The following is a 22877-nucleotide window of genomic DNA, read 5'->3' on the forward strand; positions in this document are numbered from 1 at the left end:
ACGCAATCCCCACCACAGCCAGGCGAGAAAAACAGGAGTCGGTCTAGGAAGCCGGTCTAGGAAAGGGGGGGCCTGTGGGAGTCAGTGTTGCGCTCTGCGGAAGGAAGCCGCAGGGCGAGTCCGGCTGGAGTTAGCCATTTCCTTTCTCTCCTCGATATTTAGGGCTGCGGTGGCGCTGGGCGGGCAGGTACATCGGCTTGTCTTCGCGTCCCTCGACCCCTTCTCCGAATCCGCCTTGAATAACCGGCTGACAATTCCGACTCTCGAGTGCCGAGAGCTGGAGGCATGTGCCGGGAGGTACCCGGCGCCATGACTAGGTCGGCCTCAGGCACATCCCGACGCTCGCCCTTGGCAAGCCGCCCCAAGAACGCCTCCGGGTTCCGGGTGCGAAGAGGAAGCTTCAGGGGAACCCCTAGACCCCTCCCTTTTAGGAAGGGCGCAGACGGCGTCTCCGTTTCCAAGGAAACCGGCCCTGCCATGATGTCACTTCCGCTGACCTGTCTGGCCTCCCAGACTGTTGGGAGGAAAAGAGGAAAACTGAGCCACAGCCACGACGGTGGACGCGAGCGTCTCCTGTCTGCGCATGCGCCCGCTCGGCGGCTAGCTTCTATTTATGTGGGGGATCCAACATGGCGGCTGCGGCGACCCTGGCGATGGCGGTGGAGCCCATCAGAACATAGTGGCGGGGAAGGGGGCACGGTCCGCACTCACGGTGGCGTCGGCGGAGACGGCTGAGGGTGGTGGAGGGCAGAAAAGCGAAGGAGAGCGAAAGGAAGGGCGGGCAGGCAAACAACTCGGCGTAGAACCGAGCGCCGGCTCGAGCGAGGGCAGAGGGCCAGAACAGTGGGGATGGCGGAGCCGCGCAGAGTAGCGTTTATTAGCCTGTCACCGGTGAGGCGGCGCGAGGCCGAGTACCCGGGAGCTGAACGCGAGCCCGAGTACCCTCGCGAGCCCCCCCGTCTGGAGCCGCAACCGCACCGTGAGCCGGCCCGGTCGGAGCAATCGGCCCCACGGGAGGCTGCCCCCCGGTCGGACGCGCAGCCCCCGCCGCGCGAGAAGCCGCTCCCCCAGCGCGAGGTCAGCCGCGCCGAACCGCCCATGTCGCTACAGCGCGAGCCTCCGCGGCCCGAGCCGCCGCCGCCGCCGCCGCCGCCGCTCCCGCAGCTGCACTTGCAGCCGCCTCCGCCGCGGGAGTCAGCTTCCCGGGCCGAACCGCCGCAGAAGCCGCCGAGGGAGACGGTGCGCCTGGAGCTGGTGCTCAAGGATCCCACCGACGAGAGCTGCGTGGAGTTCAGTTACCCGGAGCTGCTGCTGTGCGGAGAACAACGGGTACAGAAGGTTCCTCCCTCATCCCCCAGACCCTGGGAGCCTCAGGAGCCGTCCGCCTCCCTCAGTGGTTTGCACCATCCGACGCCTACCCTGCGCTCGGGTCGCCCCGGAGGGTGGGCTGGAGGGGGCAGGGGTTGAGTGGGGGGACGGGTGGATGGTGCTGCTTCCCTCTGCTCCCCAGGGTTGGCCGAAGCTCCCACCCGGATCCACCAACCTCCCCCCCCCCTCCCGTAAGCTCCAGTAGCTGCTCCGAGCAGGTTTTCCTTTGCACCTTTCGAAACCTCAGATTTTCCTCCTTTTTTGCTTCCCACACAAAATCTGGGGGCCCTGCAAGTTGCGTGGTTGGGTTTTCCGTGTGGAACTCCAGCTGTCCTTTCCAGCAGGGAGGAAGAGAAAACCTCGGGGGACACGCCCCCCAATCTGAAGCGGGGCGATTGTGGAACCCCTCCAGTATCCTCATCTTCATCACTGTTTGTTATGCTTGGCGTTGTGGCTGCTGAGATGCGCTTGTGAGCGTGGAGTATTCTTAATTGAAGGGGATTTAAAAGTAATGGAAACATTTTCAGACTAAGAATTCCACTTTAGGAATGAAGCTGAAGTGTTAGTTATCTGGTTACATATTTTTCTCCCGCGTGTTGATAGTGGTGAACCTTTTTAGCTTTGTTTTCTCTGGAGTTTGTTCAGATTGTATTTGAATGGGAAGGTGACTCCTGTTTCATTTGGCGCCTACTATCATATTCTTATTTGAGTGCATATTATTAGTTTATAGGTCCGAGTCGGGGATGTTGCACTTGGCCATTGTAATGTTTGGAAAATGATGAAAAAAAATCTCAGCTTTGAATTTTTAAAAACTTTATTGAAAAGATATAGGTATGCCTTTGATAGAACTGGTGAACAATGAAAATAGAGAGGTTTGTTGGGTTGGTCATCTTCAGAAGTGAACTAAAAAGGGAAATGATAGAGAAGTAATAAGAGAACAATTTCCTCCATTGTTTAGAGGTTATGCTCTTTATTAGGTTTTGCTTTTTAGTACAGGTCTAATGGACTCCAGAAATCACTTGTTTTGTTTTTATCCTTGATTATCTCTGTAGTTGAAATGAATGATTTCTAGTTTAAAAATATATTAAACAATGTCACTAGATTTTGTTTATTGCAAACTAATGTTTTGATCATTATTTACAAATACTGTTGTGTGTCAAATCGTTACTAAATGATTTCAGCCAAAGTGAATTAAGGGTAGAGATCATTTTGGTCACTTCTACTTAACATTTTGCCCTTTAGTACCCTATTATTTATAAATATGATGTCATTTTTTTTCCCCAAAAGAATTTTGAAAATGCTGGATTGGAGCATTTTAAAAATAAATTGTATATGATTTTCTAATCTAAGTAGGTTTGCAGTTTTACTCCCTGATCTATTTCATAAATTGCAGGTAAAAGGCATATTTGAATAAAAATACATAACAATAGCTAACGTTTACTGAGTTCTCAGAATGTGCTCGGACAGACGCAGCTCTGAGTATGGTATATGGTTTATCGAGTTTAGTGCAGCCTAGCTCCATGAGATAAGGAATGAGGACCATTATCCCCACTTTACACATGAGGAGACTAACACAGAGTGGTTACATGTAATTTTATTAATACTTGTATACATACTATCACCAATTCTTAGTGAAAGAATTCTATTAGTTAACTCATGTAGCTTAAATGTGCAGGATCCTGCCAAAGTGAACTAAAAGTTATAGTAGAAATACAAAGACCTCTATTATGACTCTTTATGCTGTAATATTCGTGCATTGATCAACTAGCAATGGATATGTATCTTTTAATTATAAAAAAATTAATTTTGACACCTTACCTTGTTAACTTGATAACATCAGAATTACTAGTGTCATGTAATAGGAGAAACATGAATAATTCTGTTTAATGTTTCAGTTTAACTACCAATGTAGGGGTTTATTAGTTCAATTTTCCCATTGTATATTTAGCCATATATCAATTGACATTCCATGAAACAAAAAAATCATTTTTTATACAGCGCATTTTTGCAACAAAGATTTGCCAGTTTTTCCTATGATTACTCCCAATGAACATATTCATTACATAAGTATAGAAGACACCTTTCTAAATAAAGTTGTCATAGATCCACAAAAGGAAATGCTAGGAAGAGAGACCATCAAAAAGCAAAATGTGGCTATTAGAATTGGTCTGGAAAGTGGCTATTCCCAAATTTGTTTCTTTTCCCCTCAGGGGAAGTCCAAATATTTTTAGAGATGTTATCATATTTTCAAAATAGCTTTAATTTGGGGTTATTGTAATTGAACAGCACACCATATAGGGGAAGACTAGAAAGGGAAGGAAAAGAGATCTTGTGAAATTAAGAGAAAAACGTTCTAAAAATTTGAAATAGCCATCTATCACTGAATAAGAAGATTTTTAGTTCCAGATCCTTAAGTTGATAGGTGTAGGTATAAAAAATCTGTTACATGTGAACACCATCTATATTGGAGTGCATTTAAATCATCCCCTTTTATAAATGAAATAAATATAGTAAAACCCTGATCAACTGAATGCAATCAGAATTTTTTCTGTACTCTGTATTAATGAGAAAAAGCACATTTAAATGAGCATATGTTGGCAAAATATGAAACTTAAAACCTCCTTCCAGGTTGTCAGGACACAGGCTAGCTAAACCTTTAACCTTTGTTACCTCTGTAGAGTATTGAGAGCCCTGATAGAGGTGGTTCAATGATTCAGGATGATGACTGCGGCACTGTAGTCATCTCTATCCTGAAAGATTAATTTGTTCACCTTTTCTGGCTAAAGGGAAATAGTAGTTTAGAAATACATTTCAGCAGTAATTTATATACAAGAAATTGTTTTTTTAACTGTTAGTAAACTAGAAAAATCACTTAAACAGAACATACATTTGTGAACATGATTAATTGAACGTTTACTACAAAAGGAAAAATAAAAGATAATAGTGTAAATGTTATTATACTGTTACAGAATTCTGTGTTATTCCATTACTTATCATATTACCTATTTTGGGTAACATGTGTGGGAAAGATCTGAAAATGGTGTTAATGAGTTAATGTCAAAAAACAAAATTATTGTGTCAATTTTGCATGGTGACAGTTGATAAACTTGATATTTATAATAATTTTCAGATCCCTTTTTCACCTGAAAAGCATACAGCTTACTTAGAGCCTTGATTATGGGTACGGAGTTATTTCTTAATTATGAAAGAAAAGTGAGCCAGCTATCGTAAATTTTATTTTTATAGATTGTCGAGTAAGACATTTACTTTTGATGGCTATATGAAGTCTACATAAAATATTTTAGAATGACATATAAGGTGATTCTTATTTAAAAATGTATCTCCATGTGTTTATATTTGCACGTATAAGTAAGACCTAATATTTCAACCTCACAGTGACATGAGGAACAGTTTATAATGGCAAGGCATGGTGGTTACTCACTGTCCTTAACTTTAATCTCAAGTTAAGGCTATATTCTGAACATGCCTAGTATTTATTTCATTATCAGTCTGTACCTGCTAGTTTATTTCCTTTTACATCATGTTTATATTTTCCTTTGGTAACTCCTGTTTGGATAAAGGAGTCTGTAAATTTATTATCTATTACAGTAACTTTTAAAATTGATTCAAAAATTATTTTCTTTAGTCTTTAAGGAGTTTTCCTTTATTCTAATGCCCTAGGTATGATGAATTGTTTTGTATTCATTCTGTCCATATTTTTCTGTCATAATCTTTAGACTGATCATATCTTAGCCTTTGTATCCAGGGGAAAGTGTCTTAATTCCAAAGTGTGCAAATATTTGTCTTTTCTGCGTTCTTTTTCTTGCCCTTCAGGGTCAACGAAATCTGTACGCAGTATTTCAGTTGTAATATACTTGCATTTTTAATTACTTGAAGATGCTATTTCAGTAAAAACATCTAGCCTTCCTTTAAAAAAAAAAGAATTAACTTTCTAGTCAATTGTTTTGTGTCTTCTTGTTTTGGCTTTTTTGTATATTGGAAAACCATATATATGAAATGTGTCTGCTAAAGTAGTAAACTTGAGTAAAGGATGTGATTTATCTTTTTGTTTGTTTTGGTAAGTAGATGCTAAATGTGGGATCCTAGCTCTGTGTGTGTGTGTGTGTGTGTGTATTTTTAAAACATGTATTATAAGAAACTGGTGTGTGTGTGTGTGTGTGTGTGTGTGTGTGTGTGTGTGTGTATTTTTAAAACATGTATTATAAGAAACTGGCACTCTCCCCTGCTAGAAGTAAGCCATGTAATGTAATCTATTTGCAGCAATGTCACTTCTCTAGCTTTGTTTGAAAGTAGAACGTATTCCCAGAATGGATATCCATCGACAGATGCAGGTACTGTGGAGGCTGGATGCTGCTGGGCCTCAGCAGAACGCTATAGCAGCCACAGATACTCTAGTGATAACTCAGGGCAGATAGATGATGAAATGCCGACTCTAAATTAATAACCTAGAGATCGCTTTGGAAGCGTTTCCTGACCAAAGCGGGTAATCTTTGTTGGGAAGAACTCAAAACTAGAGTTGTAAGTGGAATTTTTATTTTTACCTAATTTTCTTGGGTTTTTTTTTTTTTGCCTTATTTTGGATGGGGTGACCATACGATCATTTTACAGGTGGATGCAGTTTGAACTGTAGAATGTATAAGAATCCATTAAAATGGTAAATTTTGTTTTTTAGTACAAACCAACATTTCTTTCTCGTTTTAGTGCTTCTAACTTACTTGTTAATATTTGGAAAAATTGACTCTTACTAAATTTAAGGCTACATTCAACTCTGGTTGAAGTAATATTAATACTTCAATTTCTTTCCCTGTTCACTTAGAATCTGAAGAAGCCCGTTCCCACTGAAGACCCATTTAATGATGAGCGTCACGAGAGGCAAGAAGTAGAAATGTTGGCTAAGAAGTTCGAAATGAAATATGTGAGTATACTAAAGTGTTCGTTAAGGTAACTTTATTCTATTGGCCTGTTTTCTTTCTGTGATTGAATGGATACTTCCAATCTCCTGTGGAATCACATTTCTCTGCAATACATGGAATAGCTTTTCTACCCTTTGAAGGATAGCAGTGGATGAGAGGCAGTAGTGGCCATGTCTTCTTATGGGAGGAGCAAAGGATTTATGAGTTAACACATACTGGATTCTGATTCTTTCTTTGCCATATTAAGTAGGGTCACTTTGTGGAGATTATTGGCTTTTTTATGTTTTGGTACCTGTGACCGGAAAATAAGATCTGCCCAGCCAACTTTGTAGCATGAGGATTTTATTAACATCAGATGAAAAAATATATGGTTAGTGTTTGAAATATTGTAAGTGCTATCTAAATGTGAAATACTGTTTAGTCACTTAAACACATCACTCTTGCAGAGAACTATGTTTTATTCTGTACCTGTCATAACTTCTTTTTAGCAACATCTATGGGATTTTACCTTGTTAAATGACTACCGCACTGATTTTGATCGTTTAGTTCAGGCATTCTGTTCTAAGTGTCTTTACCCTTGGTCCTTCAGTCACTTTTTACTGATTCTTCTTAACTGTCGTGGTTGTCTTAAAGACCACAATAAATTACTTGCAACCTTTTAAGAAAATCAGCAGGCCAAAAATGACCTGGGAGAAGATACCTGGTCCAGTGCTAGGCTCTCACAAAAGATCACTCGTAAACAATGAACGAAGATCTTTGTTGGCCTGCAGTTTACTGTCCTATAGTTCAGGAGTAGCAGATTCAGATGTCCCCAAGATGTTTGCTGCTCAATCAGTGAAGCAGGCCAGATGGACAATAAATGTGGGCGATTGTCCCAAATGGGACAGCACGTGCCCTATCTAAAGGGGCCAGCTCTAGCCCTTTGTTCCTCTGCAGGAACTTGGGCGTAAGTTACTCTGTCTTTTTCTTCTGAATACTGGTTTCTAATTACAACACCTAGTGAGCCAAACAAAACACATCGAGGGACCAAATTCAGTTCCCAAGCTCTTGTTTGAGGCCTTGGTGTACTTGCTTCGCTGTTTATCTCCTAATATATTTAACGTATCAGTCCATCTACTTTTACATTTTGCCCTTTGCAGAGTGGTTGGTGGTACGTGTGGGAGGAGATGCCACTTCCATTGTGGAGGAGAATGTGTTTGTAGGCCATTTCAGAGAAGTGAGCAAGTTAAATTCAGTTAGGGGTTTCCAGATTTGGGCAAAGATAAGGTACATTGAGATGTGGCTGGATCTGTGAGTGATGTTAGTGATGAATTCTGTGGTTGGTGAAGGCCTGAGTGGCAAGCGTATGGGCTTTTTGTGGTCTTTCATATGTGTAGTGTTGCTTGTACTGGAGGGGAATTGCTAGAAGTGGAGCAGGCTGCCACTTGTGGGAGAAGGGAAGGATGGCCGTGGAGCATAGGATGTGTCCCTCTCTTGTAGCGGTTGCTCAGGGTGGAAGGACTGAGACAGATATGGTAGCTGAAAAGCAGTGATAACAGAATTAAAAGGAGTATAACATGTGTTTTGTTCCCCTATTCTGTCTTGTTTTTATTGCCTATGTCCTATTTCCCGTTGTGTTACTCTTTAGGTAATGTGACTACATATTCAGAATCAATTGCTAAACGTTTTGGTTTTTTTTGGGGGGGTTGCAGGGGGGAGTACATTATGACCTAGTGTATACTAAATTAGTTGTTGTACAGAAAACTTACTAAATAGCCGAGTCCAAGTTTTGACATCTCTACTACTCTATAGACTCCAAATTTGTCTTGGTTACTGTAGGAAAGAAGCAAGATACAGTTTAAAACAGGCCCTCATTCCTTTCCTTGTTTGTGGTTGTAAGGCTCCAAATATTTAGGCTAAATAGCCTAGTTTCCAACACCGTTTTTAGATGGCTCCTAGGTTGTATATGCTTTTTCTGAGGCCATAAACTAGAGCAGAGAATGAGGTTGGGTTTGATGGGTATAGATTTGTTCTTGAAGCTGTTTAGGGCATAGGATAGCCTGTAAGGTTTGGAAGATTTCTTTTTTTTTTAAAGGTTTTATTGAGGAATTGGGGGAGGGGAATAGTACTGGGGAATCAGGGAACAGGAACAGACAAGTTGCTGTCCTTTTGTTCTTCAGTCTAGTTGTGGAGGACGTTGCTTCACTGGCCCCATGTTGGTATTATCATTGGGCTCTTCCCGGGTGAGGCAGATCGGTCGCCACTCACGGCGGCTCTTGGCAACTCACACCGGCTGTCAGTCACTCACGCTGGCTGCCGGCCACACACGATAGCTTATGGCAGCCCACTGCAGCAGCCTATACTGTCGCCGGCAACTCACAGCAGCCCAGCTCCAGGTTGAGCTGTTGTTCACCATCTTAGCTGTAAGAGGGCAGTGTCACTGGCCCTCATGTGGGATCCGAACCGGGGCCCTGCTGCTCAGAGTTGGTGTCCCAAGCCAGCTCTTAACCAACGCGCCACTTGGCCGGCCCTGGAAGATTTCTTTTAGTGGTTTTTTTCCCCCTCATTCTGTTACCCAGCCATCTTGAAAGATCATGCTATCCTAGAGTTGGATATGAATTCAGTAATCTAATGAAAGTACTTAGCACGATACCTGGTACCTAGCAGAGGCTCAGTTAAGACTATTTGAATCTGATTGACTGAATAGGTAGACACATATTCTATCAGGCATTTATTAGCATTTATGAAATCACATTCTGACTTAAAACCTACTTACTATGCTATGTAGACTTTGGATATCACCTTTGATGCTTAATTCTGGGTGATTTTGGACTCTCAAAGCATAGTAGCTTTGTATTTATTTTAAAGGGAAGGATAAGGGTAGCTTTAATATTATGAAAGTAATTCTGAGTAGTCTTCTAAATAAAACAGTTGATCAAATGGAATTAAAATGGTTTTTATTCAAAAGGTACATTCATAAAAAGTCAATTTTAAAATTGATTTTGTCCAGGTAGGTTTTAAAGAATGGCAGTATCTTAGAATAACTGTATAATTTCCAATAAGGGATTTCTTCACAGTAATTACTACTCAATTAAGTGGAAAGCATATGTATTTTTATACTTAAAATAATTATAGATTGTTTAAAAACTCCTCAAATATGGGGCTGACACAAATGGATGTTAGAAAGCATTTATGCACTGTTTCTGGGAGTTTTAAGAATTCTCAGTTACTCGTATTATTAATTGATATTCCACACTTGCTGAGGGGTTAGCACTTTTTTGGGAACTTCCTTGGCTGGTTTTCCTGTTTGTTTTGGCCTTTTGTTGGGTTTGATCCCTAAAGATCAACTTGGTAGGACTTTGGGTAAAGCAATTTGGGCAAACTTGTTACCACCATCATCAAATAAATTCTACTTACAAAGCACAAATAACAGTGTATTTAGGTTCTAAAGACCAACAATAGTATGACATTACCTATACAGTAAAAACATAAAATACTAACATTTTACAGCAAACTGAAGGGGGATCTTAAAAAGGTCAAGAGAATTCTCAATTCAAAAAATATTGATTGCAGTTGTGGATTGTAATCGCTTGCCATGACATGCCCTTTTAATTCCTTGGCCTCTTTGAGCTGAATATTTTCTTTAGCTTCCTGAAATCCCTCAGGAACAATAGAGACTCAGCAGTTTTAGGGTATTTGGGAGGAAGACCCTCTATCCGTAAGTGCTGATTATAGATACCTGGGTATATTATTTCTGTGCTGTGAAGTTAGCTCTTGAATGTCTTTCTCCTGACTTAAATCTCTACCCTTTCCTATTGTAGGTGAAGAAAATCAGCAGAGGTAGAGACAGATTGCGTTGTGATAGGGCTGGGACAAATAGGGAAGCTTTATGACCAGGGGACATTTTCTTCTCAATTATAAGACTGGAGTCTTAGCAACTAGTGTCATGCTTGCTCTGTCTTCCAGATGGGAGATCAATGAATGTTGGTTATTAATTAGATTTCTTACTTCCCGGAGGCAATAGGGGGCCCTGTAGTAGGAACATCTTGTTTGTTTGTATGTTTTCCAGCTTAGTGATACAGCGCACTCAGACTGCATTGGCTTGAAACACTGATTATCAAGTTAAGCAGGTAGTAATGACTCAGGACGTAATTTTCTTCTGAGTCATAGTGAACTAATACCTAGGGAATAAGCTTATAAAGGGGTTTCTTCATTTTCGATGTAGCAAAATTCAAGGGTTTTTTGAATTTGGAAAATATAGTTTGTGTCTTTTAAGATGTATTTATTGTGTAAACTTAACATCAATAACTGCAAAGGTCGAGAGAATGTATCAAGTAAGACTGATTAAGCTTCAGGGAGCATTCTTGCTAAGGATGCTGAAAAAGAGAGCAGTTCAAAATAAGCCTAGTATAGAAGACACTATAAAATAACCCTTTGTCTGTCTATCCTTAGCTCCTTTGGTAAAATTTTAATGTTTGTGAATTAACTGGTTTGTGCCTTTTTGGCAACTGTCAAAAGTTTGGTTCCAGTTTATACCATTCGCATGTCACTGACTTTTAGCAGAATTGGGGAACTAGAGGACTGGCGGTTAGAGAATAGAAGTGGGGGAGGTAAAACAGGGGAGGAGGGTGTCAGGCAGGAGGCAGGCCAGGGGAGAAGTTTTTCCAGTAAGGCCAGAAAGCGAGGAAAAGTAAACTGAGGCAAGAAAACTGCACTCTGATGGCTTCTGTGATGAAGACCTGACAATAAATGCTTTGGCAGAAAGCCATTGATGGGTAGAGCGAAGACTGTGTAATGTTCCCTTCAGGGGGAGAGGGGTTTAAGAAAGAGCCAATCAGGCTTGGGTGTGCCCAGTACAGGTTATCCAAAGCTCTGTCCCACAGTGGGACGGGGCCGGTAACTGAGCGCTCTGGAGCATTTGGTGGACCAGACCCAAGAAAATAAAAGTTCTTGAGTGGGTCATACATGTACTTAATAAAAATTCAAGATACAAAAGGTAATACGATGAAAAGTAAATCTTCCTACTCCTGAATCCCAGCCAAATAGTTTCTTCCTCAGAGATAATCACTGATTTGAGTTTCTTGTCCCAGAGATCTATGTGTATGTAAGCATTTACATATTGCAAAGATTTTTGTACTGTCAAAGAATGTATAAATACAGACAAAGAGAAGAAAATAAAAATTACCTAATCCCCTAGAAAGCCCACTGTCAGGCATAACCACTGTTAATAGTTTGATGATTATTCTTTCAGGGCTTTTAAAAACGCATGTGTGTTTATGTATATGCGCTCTTGCACTTAAAGAAATTTTTTAGTCACCTGAGTAATACATGAATACTTCCCTGTTATTAAAAACAAATTCAAGTGGAATCTAAAAAACTGAATGAACAAGCAAAGTAAACAGAAATAGTCTCAGAGATGTAGAGGAGCAACTGATGGCTGCTAGATGGGAGGGGGTTGGGGATGAGGGAGAAGGGGAAGGGGAAGGGGTTAAACAGCATAAATAGGTAACTGCAATATTGCCACAGGGATGTGAAAGACAGTTCTGGGAATATAATTAATAATGTAAATATTTTGTAGGGTGTCAGATGGTCACATGTCTTGTTAGGGAGACCACTTCATGGTTGGGGTAGAGGCTTGATCACTGCACTGTACACCTGAAGCTGCTGTTGTATAATATTGTATGTCAACTATATGTGAATATATATATAGTCACGGGACATGGAGTATAGTGTGGGAGTGGAGTCAATGGAATTGTAATAGATACGTATGATATGGGGGGGAGTGGGGCAGTGGATTGGAGGAGGGGGGTTGTCACTTTGAGGAGTAAAAAGTATAACTATTGCACTGTGTTGTACAGCTGAAACTAATTTCAGAAATGTTTATTTCACAATAAAATAAATTTAAAAAGAACAACAATTCAAATAATACATATTGAGCCACAGTCTTCCTTCAACACTGTCTCCAATTATATTCCTTTCCCATTGTTAATAACCATGCTTATCTGCTTGTGGGGCTTCTTTGAGCATTTCACATATATCTTTTGACATATATAGCTGTGTTGTGTTTTTCTTAAATGAGATCCCACTGTTTGTATAATAGTTGAAAAAGCAACATCTTGTTATTTTAATGTTGTCTCCATGATTAGCAGGTTGAACACCTTCACCTGCTTAGTGAACATTAATACTCCCTTTTCTGTGAATAGCCTGAACTATATATATAACATTTGGCAGACTGCTTTTGTTGCCTTATATATTATTAATTATTCCTTGACCATATTGTTTTAAAATGGCTGTTAACATGGAACATTGTTATGATGCTATATAATTGATATAATGCTTGGTAAAGATCTTAAACTTGTAAGATCCTTTTTTGAGAGGCATTTTGTTCAGATTAATACAGTTATAATGTAGTAAAGCTTTAGCCATTTTGTTTACTATTGTTGATAAGATTCACATTTACTTATTTAACCATTTACTGCATATATTAGATTATGGACTCAGAACTATTCACAAAAGCTATATTTCCTGTGCTAACTACTGATCACCTTGACTAGATTTAAATGTTCCTAAATTTCTCTAAATTCTACGTGTTATTTGTACTTCAGCCTGTGTCTGATTGTGCCCATTACAACAGAATCTATTGTTTTTTTAGTTTTCCCTAAGTAAATCTTATAGGCAGCTAGTTGTGCCTAGACAGAAAAATAAGTTAGGAAAGCAGAAAAATATCATTGTGATTTTAAGTAGAAAGATCAAGGAGAAAAGATTTAAAACTTGGGCTGAGCTGTGAAGGTGGGAGAATTCAGAGAGGATTAAGAGACTATTGCAAATACGGGAAGCATGAGGAAAGGTAAGCAATGTGTTTGAGGAGTGTAGATAGATAGATTGAATGGGCCAAAGTGTTTACATTGGAAAGTTTTAAGAAAAAAGTTGGAAAGGTAATTTTGGTTAACATGTGGAAAGCATTTTATTAATACCATAGTAAGAGGTTTGGATTTATCTTATAATAGGTAGGATGCTTCTGAAGTATTTTGAGCAGGGGGTGATAGGAATGATATTTTGGAAGTATTAATTGGATGATATTATATAGGATAAATTAAGGATAAACACGGAGGAGAGGCTAATTAGGTATTCATTACATTTAAGTGAAAAACAATAGCCAGCATTATAGCAATGGCGAAGGGAAAGGAAGCTGTAGATGTGAAGAAACATTTGAACAAAGATTTGTGGGGGGAGAGAGTTGAAGTGGAAATAATCATGAGGGGTTTTAAAAATCAATATTGTTGAAATATGATTAAAATACATGCAGTTCATCCATGTAAGTGTGCAATTTGATGAGTTTTGACAAATGCACACAGTCCTATATCCACTACCACAATCATGATATTGAACAATTTCATCACCCCAGAAAGTTCCCTTTTATTTCTTTACAGATAATCCTCTCCCTCCAGCACTGACCTCGGGCAACCTCTAGTCTACTTCCTGTCACTGTAGGTTTGGGGGAGTTTTTCTTGCCCTTTCTAGAGTTTCCTCTGAATGGAATCTTGCAGTCTTTTGTGCCTGGCTTCTGTAGCATAATGCTTCTGAAATTCATCCATGTGTTCCATGAATCAGTAGTTCCTTCCTTTTTGTTGCTATGGAGTTATCCATTGTATGGATGAACCACAGTTTGTTTATCCACTCACCAGATGATGGGCATTGGTTTGTTTGCAGTTTTTGGCTGCTATGAATAAAGCTATTCTGAATATCAGAATACAAGTCATCGTGTGAACATACGCCTACATTTTCATTTCTCTTGAGTAAATAATAAGAGTGGAATTGTTAGGTCATGTGGTAGGTGTACGTTTAACTTTATAAGAAACTGCCAAACTGTTTTCCAAAGTGACCATTTTGCACCAGCCATGTAGAAGAGTTTTAATTGCTCCCTATTCTCGTTAAACTTGGTATCATCAGCTTTTTAAATTTTAGTGAATAGTGAAGTTAGAATGAAGTTTGAATAGTGAAAAATAGAATGAATAAAATGGGAATGTCAAGTGGGAGAAGTTCATTTGGAGACGAGTGCCAGTGGGGGCCCGGTTTTAGTTTTGGTGTTGAGTTTAAGGTGTCTCCAGGTGGAAGTATGACCCCAGAGCTTCTTGGACAGAACTTTTGATGAGATGGCACTTTGGAGACAGACAGTCACGACTTTGAAGATTGGCTCCGTTACTTTCTGACAACTTACTTGTCCTTTCCAGGCTTTAGTTTTTCGCCATATGTCAAATATGAAATAACAGACGGTTGTGCTTAGCATAGGTGCTGATGCACAGTTAGCACTCAGTGAATAGTAGCTATCATCATCATGATGGATACTTAAATATAATTTTATGCTCCCATAACTTGTGACTTTCTTGTAAATTTCTGCGTTTTTTTTCCTTCCTAGCTGATCACCTCCCCAACTGTGTTCATTTCCAACAATAGCCAGAGTGATTTTGTTAAGCATTGATCTTGTCAGGTTCTTCCCTGTTTTAATCCTTTCAGTGGCCTTAGCAAGTTATTACCTCCACTCATCCTTGTCTGGGCACAAATATCTCAGGAAAGCCTTGACTAGATCCTCTGTTAAAAAAGTCTCAGTACCACTACATTTTTCTTTCTATCTACCGTTTCACAATATTTTAATTATTTGTTTCATCTTTTGCCTCTACACAATACTATAAAATCCATGAAGGCTGACCCTTGGTAGGTGCTTAGTAAATTTGTTGAGTACATTATCTTGTTTTAGGTTCCTTGAAGACAGGACTTTTCATTAAATTTGAATTCCTTCTGACATTTAATACATTGCTTTCTGTAGCATAAAGTTCTTAACAGATACTTTTGAATCTAAGCAGTGGTTCAAAATAAGCTATATAACTTAGTAGTATTATCAGGTCAAATATGATGGAGAGTTTTAAAAATTATCTTAGTATTTCCATTATGACATTAATACTTCATAGAAAGTAAGGGAAATATGGAAGAGGCAAACCAAGGATATATAAGAGCATAGCAGAATTTGTTGGCAGATGCTTTCAGATTGCTTTCCAGAAGAGTTTTATTGGTATAATCTCATTAGCAGTGTTTGAGCAGTCCTGTTTCTTCTCCCTCTTGTCAGAATTTTAAGGTTTATCATTTGATAGATGAAATTGGTATCTTACTTTAATTCCATTGATTTGATTTATTAATTCCACTCCGTTGAGTTGTTATGATGCCTTTTTCATGTTAAATTCTTAAATACGTGGTTCGGATTCTGAACATTGCTGTCTGTTTATTCTTATATCCCTGCCATATCTATTTTAACCCCTATAACTTTAAATATATTTCATATGTGACAGGGCTAGTCCTCTTCATTGGTTTTTGTCTGTGGATTTTTGTATTCTCCTAAGAGCTGTCTCTTTTTTGGTTGAAACAGTCACTCATGTACATAACTGCCTGTGTGGGACTTTCTTAAGAGCATAACCCCTATCCTAAAAATACCTCTTTCCTTCCTCTGACTTCTGATTCTCACTATTATTCTATAACCTAGTGTAAAGGTAACAGTTTGCAGACCTGGCAAATGGAAAAAATATATTATTATGTGCATTGTTTTTGTTTTGTTTTGTTTTTTATTGGGGAACAGTGTGTTTTTCCAGGACCCATCAGCTTCTAGTCGAGTAGTTGTTTCAATCTAGTTGTGGAGGGCGCAGCTCAATGGCCCATGTGGGGATTGAACCGGCAACCTTGGTGTTATAAGCACTGTGTTCTAACCAGCTGAGCTAACCAGCCGCCCTGTGTGCGTTGCTTTTAAGCACGCATGTATGTTGTGCATATATATGTGTGTCTACGTGTATATGCCGCACACATGTCTGTATATGTGGTTAAGGTTGCCAGCTAGTATTTTTGAGGATTGTCCTCGTTCTGATATTATGCCTTTAGTGACCTTATTTAGCAAAATAAAATGGTTGCCACCCTGTGTTGGTCTCCAGAACTGTTTTTGAAACTTACCTAACTGGAAAAATCTAAAAATATGGGAACCACCACTTTATCTCACACAATAATGACTCTCTTGGTTGTGGCGGGATCATAATAGTGTTGTTTTGTCCACTGAAAAGCATATAGTGGAGTCATAGCTTATGGGAGTTAGGTTTTTAAACATCTAATACACACATAGCATTTAGTCAGAATTACCTTTGCAAATTACTTAAAAATGAGTGGCACCTCTCAGTAAGACCAGCATAACCGTTTTTACCATCAAGCACTGGGAAAGATCACTATTTCTTTACATGGAAATAAGATGAAGCAATTTGCTTTCATTTTAAGGGCCATATTACAAATCAGGTCGATGAGGTATTTATTAGAAAGATGCTTAGAAAATATAGTAGAATTTGCATAAGTAAATGGGAATATCTAAAATGAGTGTTGCAGACTGAACTAAATACTTGTTTTAGTATTGTCATAATAATTTTAGGCTTCCTGCTCACTTAAACTACTTATAACAAGCTTATAGTATATAACCTTCAGAACACATGTAACATTTTATACCTGAGATAGAATGAGTTCTTTATATTGTATTTAGCCAGAGTTAAAAAGGTGACATGAAAAGTGGAATCTACACTAACTGCTTCTTGTTGTTTATGGTTTTTTTACTTTTTAAAAAACTTTTTATTTAAAAAGAATTATAAACTCACAAGAAGCTGCAAATACAGTACAAAGAGGTCCTTTATACCTCCCTCCCAGCTTCTCCCAGTGGTAACATCTTTTACATAAATATACGGTGGTTGTATGAGCGCAAAAACAAGTGCGAAAAAAGCAGGAAATGTAAGTTAAAAAAAACTACAACCACTGTATAAGACGCACCCAGTGTTTAGACCCCAAATTTTTCAGAAAAGGGTGCATCTTATACATGGGGAAATACGGTAGTTATGTGTACTTGACACAATATAATTAATAGACTACAGACCTTATTCAGATTTCATCAGTTTTTGCATGTACTCATGTTTCATTTTCTTGTGTGTCTATGTATATAATTCTATGACATTTTAAAAGATAAGAATTATTTGATTTTTCAGAAAAGTTGTAGAGATAATGCAGAGTTCTTATATAGTCCTCACCCTCTCTTCCCTAGACCATCTTACATTTGTGTGGTGCATTTTTTTACGTCTAACAAATCAGCATTGGTACATGAGTATTAATTAAACTCTACACTATCGTCATACTTTGCTAGTTTTCCCCTAATGTTCTTTTTTAGTTCCTGGATCCCACCTAGGATACCACATCACATTTAATCTTTATGTCTTCTTGGGCTCATCTAGTCTGTGACAGTTTTTCAGATTTTCTTTGTTTTTGATCATTTTGACAGTTTTGAGGAATACTGGTCAGCTATTTATAGAATGTCCCTCAATTAGTTTAATGTTTTTCTCATGGTTTAGTTTCTCATGGTTGTTTTCATATTGTTAGCCTATAACTGGGGTTGTAGTCTTTTGCAAGGAAGACCACAATGGTAAAGTGCCATTTTTATCACTTTCTATCAAGGGTACATACTATCAACTTGACTTACTGTTGATGTTAACCTTGATCACCTGGCTGAGGTAAGGTTGGCCAGGTCTTCACTGTACGGTTACTTGGGCTACTCTTCTTCATACTCTGCTCTTTGGGAGCAAGTCCCTAAGCACAACTTAATATTCAAGCTGTTGGGGAAACTTAGATTCAGCCACCTGGAGAGGGGATTAGCTACAGAAATTATTTGGGATTCTTCAATATATATTTTTTAACTTTATGGAAATAGCATGAACACTGAATCAGTCTAACATTATCTGTTCTTTGCAGGGTGGGAAATCCCGTAAACACCGGAAGGATCGGCTACAAGACTTAATTGATATAGGCTTTGGCTATGATGAGACAGATCCATTTATTGATAACTCAGAGGCTGTGAGTAATGTATCTTTAATAAAGCAGTAATTCTTGTTTGTTTGGGATAGTAGAAGTCAAGGGTAAAGTAAATAAAATAGTTCAGTGAATGTTTTTGCAAACTAATTCCCCATTGATGTACATCTAAATTGTTTCCAGTTTTATGCACTTAAAAATACTTGAGCATCTGTGTACATTTTTCTTTGTGTACTTGAGTAAATATTAATTATAGAGTGTAAATACATGTATAGGATAAATTTCTAGCAGTGGAATTTTTTGACCAAAGGGTATTTATATCTTGAATTTTTTATTGATATTTCCAAACGTGGGCCAGATGTGTTTTGAAATGACTTCCAGATAAGAATCATTTTATTTTAAAAATTGAAACTAATGGGTTGAAATTAATCTGGCAGACATCTTTAAAATGTGCTTAAAATTTTTTATTGCTGCCAAGACTCACTACAATGGCAGTAATTAAATGCTAGCCTTTTCACCAGCATGTTTGATCGAGCCCTACAGTTTTCCCCTGGAATCCTCTTTCTCATAAAAGAGGGAGAGGAATTGAAGAGGGCATTTAAGGACTGTGGCAGTCCATTGATCACCTAGCAAATGAAGGAGGACATGTTGTGTTTGGGGGTAGGTACGGTACATGTATATGTCCTTACATTCTTCTCAGTACTAATCGAAATGCTGGGATTATAATAGTCTCTTTATAATGCAGTGATTACATAGGATATACAGAAACTGTCACTGAGGTGACTATTATACTACTCACAGACTAGTTTTTTTCCTGTTGCTACAGTGTTTGGTTGTATAGATGATGACAAGGCACATGGTGGTAAGAGAGTGACAGGAAGTAACTTCCAGCATGAGGCATACTGGATATCCTATCATACTTCTAAGTTATTTTGGTATCCTGACATAAACTGGTTTACCATACCGGGCAGCCTGGTCTGTAGAAGTAAAATACTGACAATGACCTTTTGAGTAGAACGGCCTTCCTGTTACTGAAAAGGTTGTCAATCAGTAGTAGGTCAGGGAATGGGATATTTTGAAGAGTCTTGACCTTGATTGGAACTCAAGTCAAAAGTCCTAGATTCTAGACCTGACTCAGTTTCTAATAAGTCATGGAGCAGGAGCAGGTCTTTTAACAGCACCCACTTTTCTCTGCTGTGTTTGGCTTGCCCAGGAAAACTACTCTGAGACTCAAATAAGATAATGACATGCTGAAAAGCATAAAGAATCTATAAAGCATTAGTATGAATGCTAACTTGTATGTAAAGTAGATTTTGAATTCTAAATAACCCAAAAAAGAACTTAGCCAAATATAAAGGGGCATTGCATGTACTGAGGCTTACATAAATAGCATTTTTTTAAATTAATAAACTTAATTTTTTAGAGCAGTTTTATGTAGGTTCACAGCAAAATTGAGCAGAAGATAACAGGGATTTCCCATATACTTCCTGTCCCCACACATGCACAGCCTCCCCCATTATCAGTGTTCCCCAAAGTCCATAGTGTACGTTAGGGCTCGCTCTTGGTGTTGAACACTGTGTGGGTTTGGAAAAATGTATGACAGGCACCCACCATTGTAGTATCAAACAGAATAGTTTGCTGCCCTAAAAATGCTGCTCTGTCTATTCATCTCTCCCTATGTTTTGGCAGCGACCAATCCTTTTACCATCAGCATACTTTTGCCTTTTGTAGAATGTCATATAATTGGAATCATACAATGTGTAACCTTTCATAAATAGCATTTTAAATATCTTCTTTTGTAGCATTCAGAATAAAGATTTTTCTAACTGACTTTTGCAACCCATAATTGGATTATATATCAATTTAGAGAGTGTGGACAGCATTTTTAAAGAAAATGAAATAGACTAGAATAGGAACTGTCATAGTAAACCACTGATAGAGTATGTAATTTTTGTGATGTGTATATGTATGTGTATATATACACTGGGTTTTGATGTGTGATGTGTTTTCCGCTTGGGTTGTGGTGAAGAAAATTTGAAAGCCGCTGCTTTAATGAATAAGGATGAATTTTGTAGGTATAAGTTGTATAAAAGTTATATAATCAGTTACTAACATTTGTAGAACAAGGTATGTCACTGTTTTATAAGAGGAAATTGAACTAAAATTCAGGTTGTTTATTGACTTGCAAAATAATCTTGTTTTGTTGTCCTTAACAAATCATTTGGTTCTTTTTTGTGAGATAATTCAGAGATAAAACAATTATGATCAACGAATGAGTCTCTGTTCTTTCATTGATTACATTGCCAGTAGGCTCTTACTGTTCATACATTATTTGATAGAGAGTGGCAATAATCAGGTTACAATTAATTTTCAGAATCGTGTACTACTTACTGCTATAAGTAACTGAAAACAAATGCTTTTGAAGATTAGTTGTAGGCTTACACTTAAATACTGCCAAGATTTAAAAAGACTGAAAGAAAATGTTTTTTTTATTATTAATAAATAATAATACCAGGCATGAGTAACACTTTTACTTAAGTCTTCTTTTTAAAATTTCACTACAACTTTGTGAAATAATGTTTTTACTGTTTTACAGTCCCAAAATATTGATGTTAAGTGATTGGCTCTGGGTCACAATAGCTAGACATTGGCAAAGGACCTAAACCCAGGCCTTCTGATTCTCAGGTCCGGTGCTCGTTGCCTCCTAACACAGTCTATTTAAAAAGATACATTAAATATGCATAAAGAGCATGTTGTACTGAACAGTGTTCTGGTAGGGAAAGCTCAGCAGAATGCTAAAGAAGGCAGATGTTGAGAAAGTCCACATTGGCTGGTAACCTGATGATGAGGGTGTTTCCCATGTGAGAAGCTGCTTGGTGTAGTGGATGGGTGCAGAGTCAGCCAGTGACTCTGCTGTAAATTAATAAAATTATTCTGGCAAAGTTCTTTACCTCTCTGAATCTGTACTTATAAAATGGGAAAATATTTGCCTTCCTTGCCTCACAAGCGTATCAGGAAGACCAACTGAAATAATATCCATGAAGAAGCATAGAAAATTATAAAGCAGTGTACAAAAAGAACAGGTGTATTTGTGTTATCTCAATTAAACATTTTCAAAATAATTATTACAAAGTGTATTTGCTTTAAACGCTTTACTCCTTTCTTTCATTGCTCCTTTACTTGCAGATGGTACTGGACCCTTTTTGAAGGTCTTGCCTGTAGACTTTTTGTTTTCTGGCCTGTAGACCTTTTATAGTAGCCCATGAAGTAGAGCAACAAGGAGTTCAAGCCTTTTTCTTTTCTTTTTTACTTATTAACTTTAGTTGATATGGTTAAATCAAATATTTCTTTTTCCATTCTCAATATATTTTAAAAGGATACAGGTTAATATCGCAACTTTTGTACTTAGTCTTAATCTTGTAGTAACTACTGCATTATGGAAATTTCTTGCCCATGGCAAAAAAATTTTCTTTAAAAATCTGACCCTCTTAAACACTAATTATGTAATATGAAGAGCCCTTAAGTAGAGTTCTGGGGACCCCAGGTAGCAAGCATCTTGCTTCTATTAAATAAATAGTACCTTTTTTCTCTCCTACTATAAACACCTTCATTTAGTTAAGATTGACCTTCATTTAATGGTTGCATTTTGTCCATCCTCATTAAGTGAGATAATAATGATAAACTTTAAAATCCAGGCTTCGAGGACAATCAGCTTTAAGTGCTATTCGAGGTCAGCCCTTCAGTCTGATTTAGGCAGTTTTGAGTGTCTTACTCCAAGCAGAGTGCGTAGCTCATCATGGGCCCCAGTTTGTGCTTCCTGAACGGGGCAATTCTTTTTCTGCTTCCCTCAAAACACATTCATGCTATTCTTTTAAACATTTAAAAATTTGCCACTTAAAAGCTTAGAACTAAGACAGAAGAAATACTTTATTTTTTAATAATCTCCTTATGAGTAAACTACATACTAATATGGTAGGAAATGAAATTTATTATGTCTGGACATTAAGTCATCTGTTTTAACTTGTTCCAATTTTTCATTACAATCATCATTTGTCATTAAGAATAGTAGCAGTGGACCTTACTTAAATTTTTCTCAGCAGATGATATATTTAGAATTTGCTTCATTATTCCAGAAGTGCCTTTCTAATAAGTACTGAATTATTAGTTATTTTTATTCCAACTATTAATTTTTTCTAAATTCATTCTATAAACATTCTCATTGCACAGTTTTGCAGGTAGGATTTCAGGAAGATGCTGACATGGTAATTGAATTTCTTTGACATATTTATAGAATTAAAGATAAGATACATCTGAAATCTTTTTTTTCTTAATCTAGTATGATGAATTAGTTCCTGCTTCTCTAACAACAAAATATGGAGGCTTTTATATCAACACTGGCACTCTTCAGTTTCGCCAAGCTTCAGATACTGAAGAAGAAGATACTACAGACAACCAAAAGCACAAGCCACCCAAAGTGAGTTTATTCAACATTGCAACAGTAATGAGAGCATTCAGTTAATAGGATGTACTTTTTGAATTTTTACTTGTGCTTTATACTGTGAATATAAGGAAAAGAAAAATGCTAACCTTTGATTAATGAATCTATAGTTAATTACATGCTTTAAAATAAAATTATGTAGCTATGGGGAAGTTGATATTTATATCATAGTAGAATTATTTTTTCTTTTATAACTTCTCTCTCCAAATGTGGTCTAAGAATCTACTGTT

General features: G+C 38.1%; 1 protein-coding gene across 1 annotated transcript in view; it reads left to right on the forward strand.

The window, feature by feature from the left end:
* The first annotated feature begins 531 nt into the window (after positions 1-531).
* The window catches only part of UBN2 (ubinuclein 2), an 85052-nt gene continuing 62706 nt past the window's right edge, over positions 532-22877 (forward strand). The window contains exons 1-4 of the mRNA XM_019653243.1: positions 532-1329; positions 6206-6304; positions 18093-18194; positions 22486-22623. Of these exons, the coding sequence (XP_019508788.1) occupies positions 850-1329; positions 6206-6304; positions 18093-18194; positions 22486-22623 (819 nt within the window). The 5' untranslated portion in view covers positions 532-849. The remainder of the gene's footprint in view (positions 1330-6205; positions 6305-18092; positions 18195-22485; positions 22624-22877) is intronic.

Source organism: Hipposideros armiger, unplaced genomic scaffold (genome assembly GCF_001890085.2).
Source record: "Hipposideros armiger isolate ML-2016 unplaced genomic scaffold, ASM189008v1 scaffold_201, whole genome shotgun sequence".
In the NCBI taxonomy this organism is placed as follows: domain Eukaryota; kingdom Metazoa; phylum Chordata; class Mammalia; order Chiroptera; family Hipposideridae; genus Hipposideros; species Hipposideros armiger.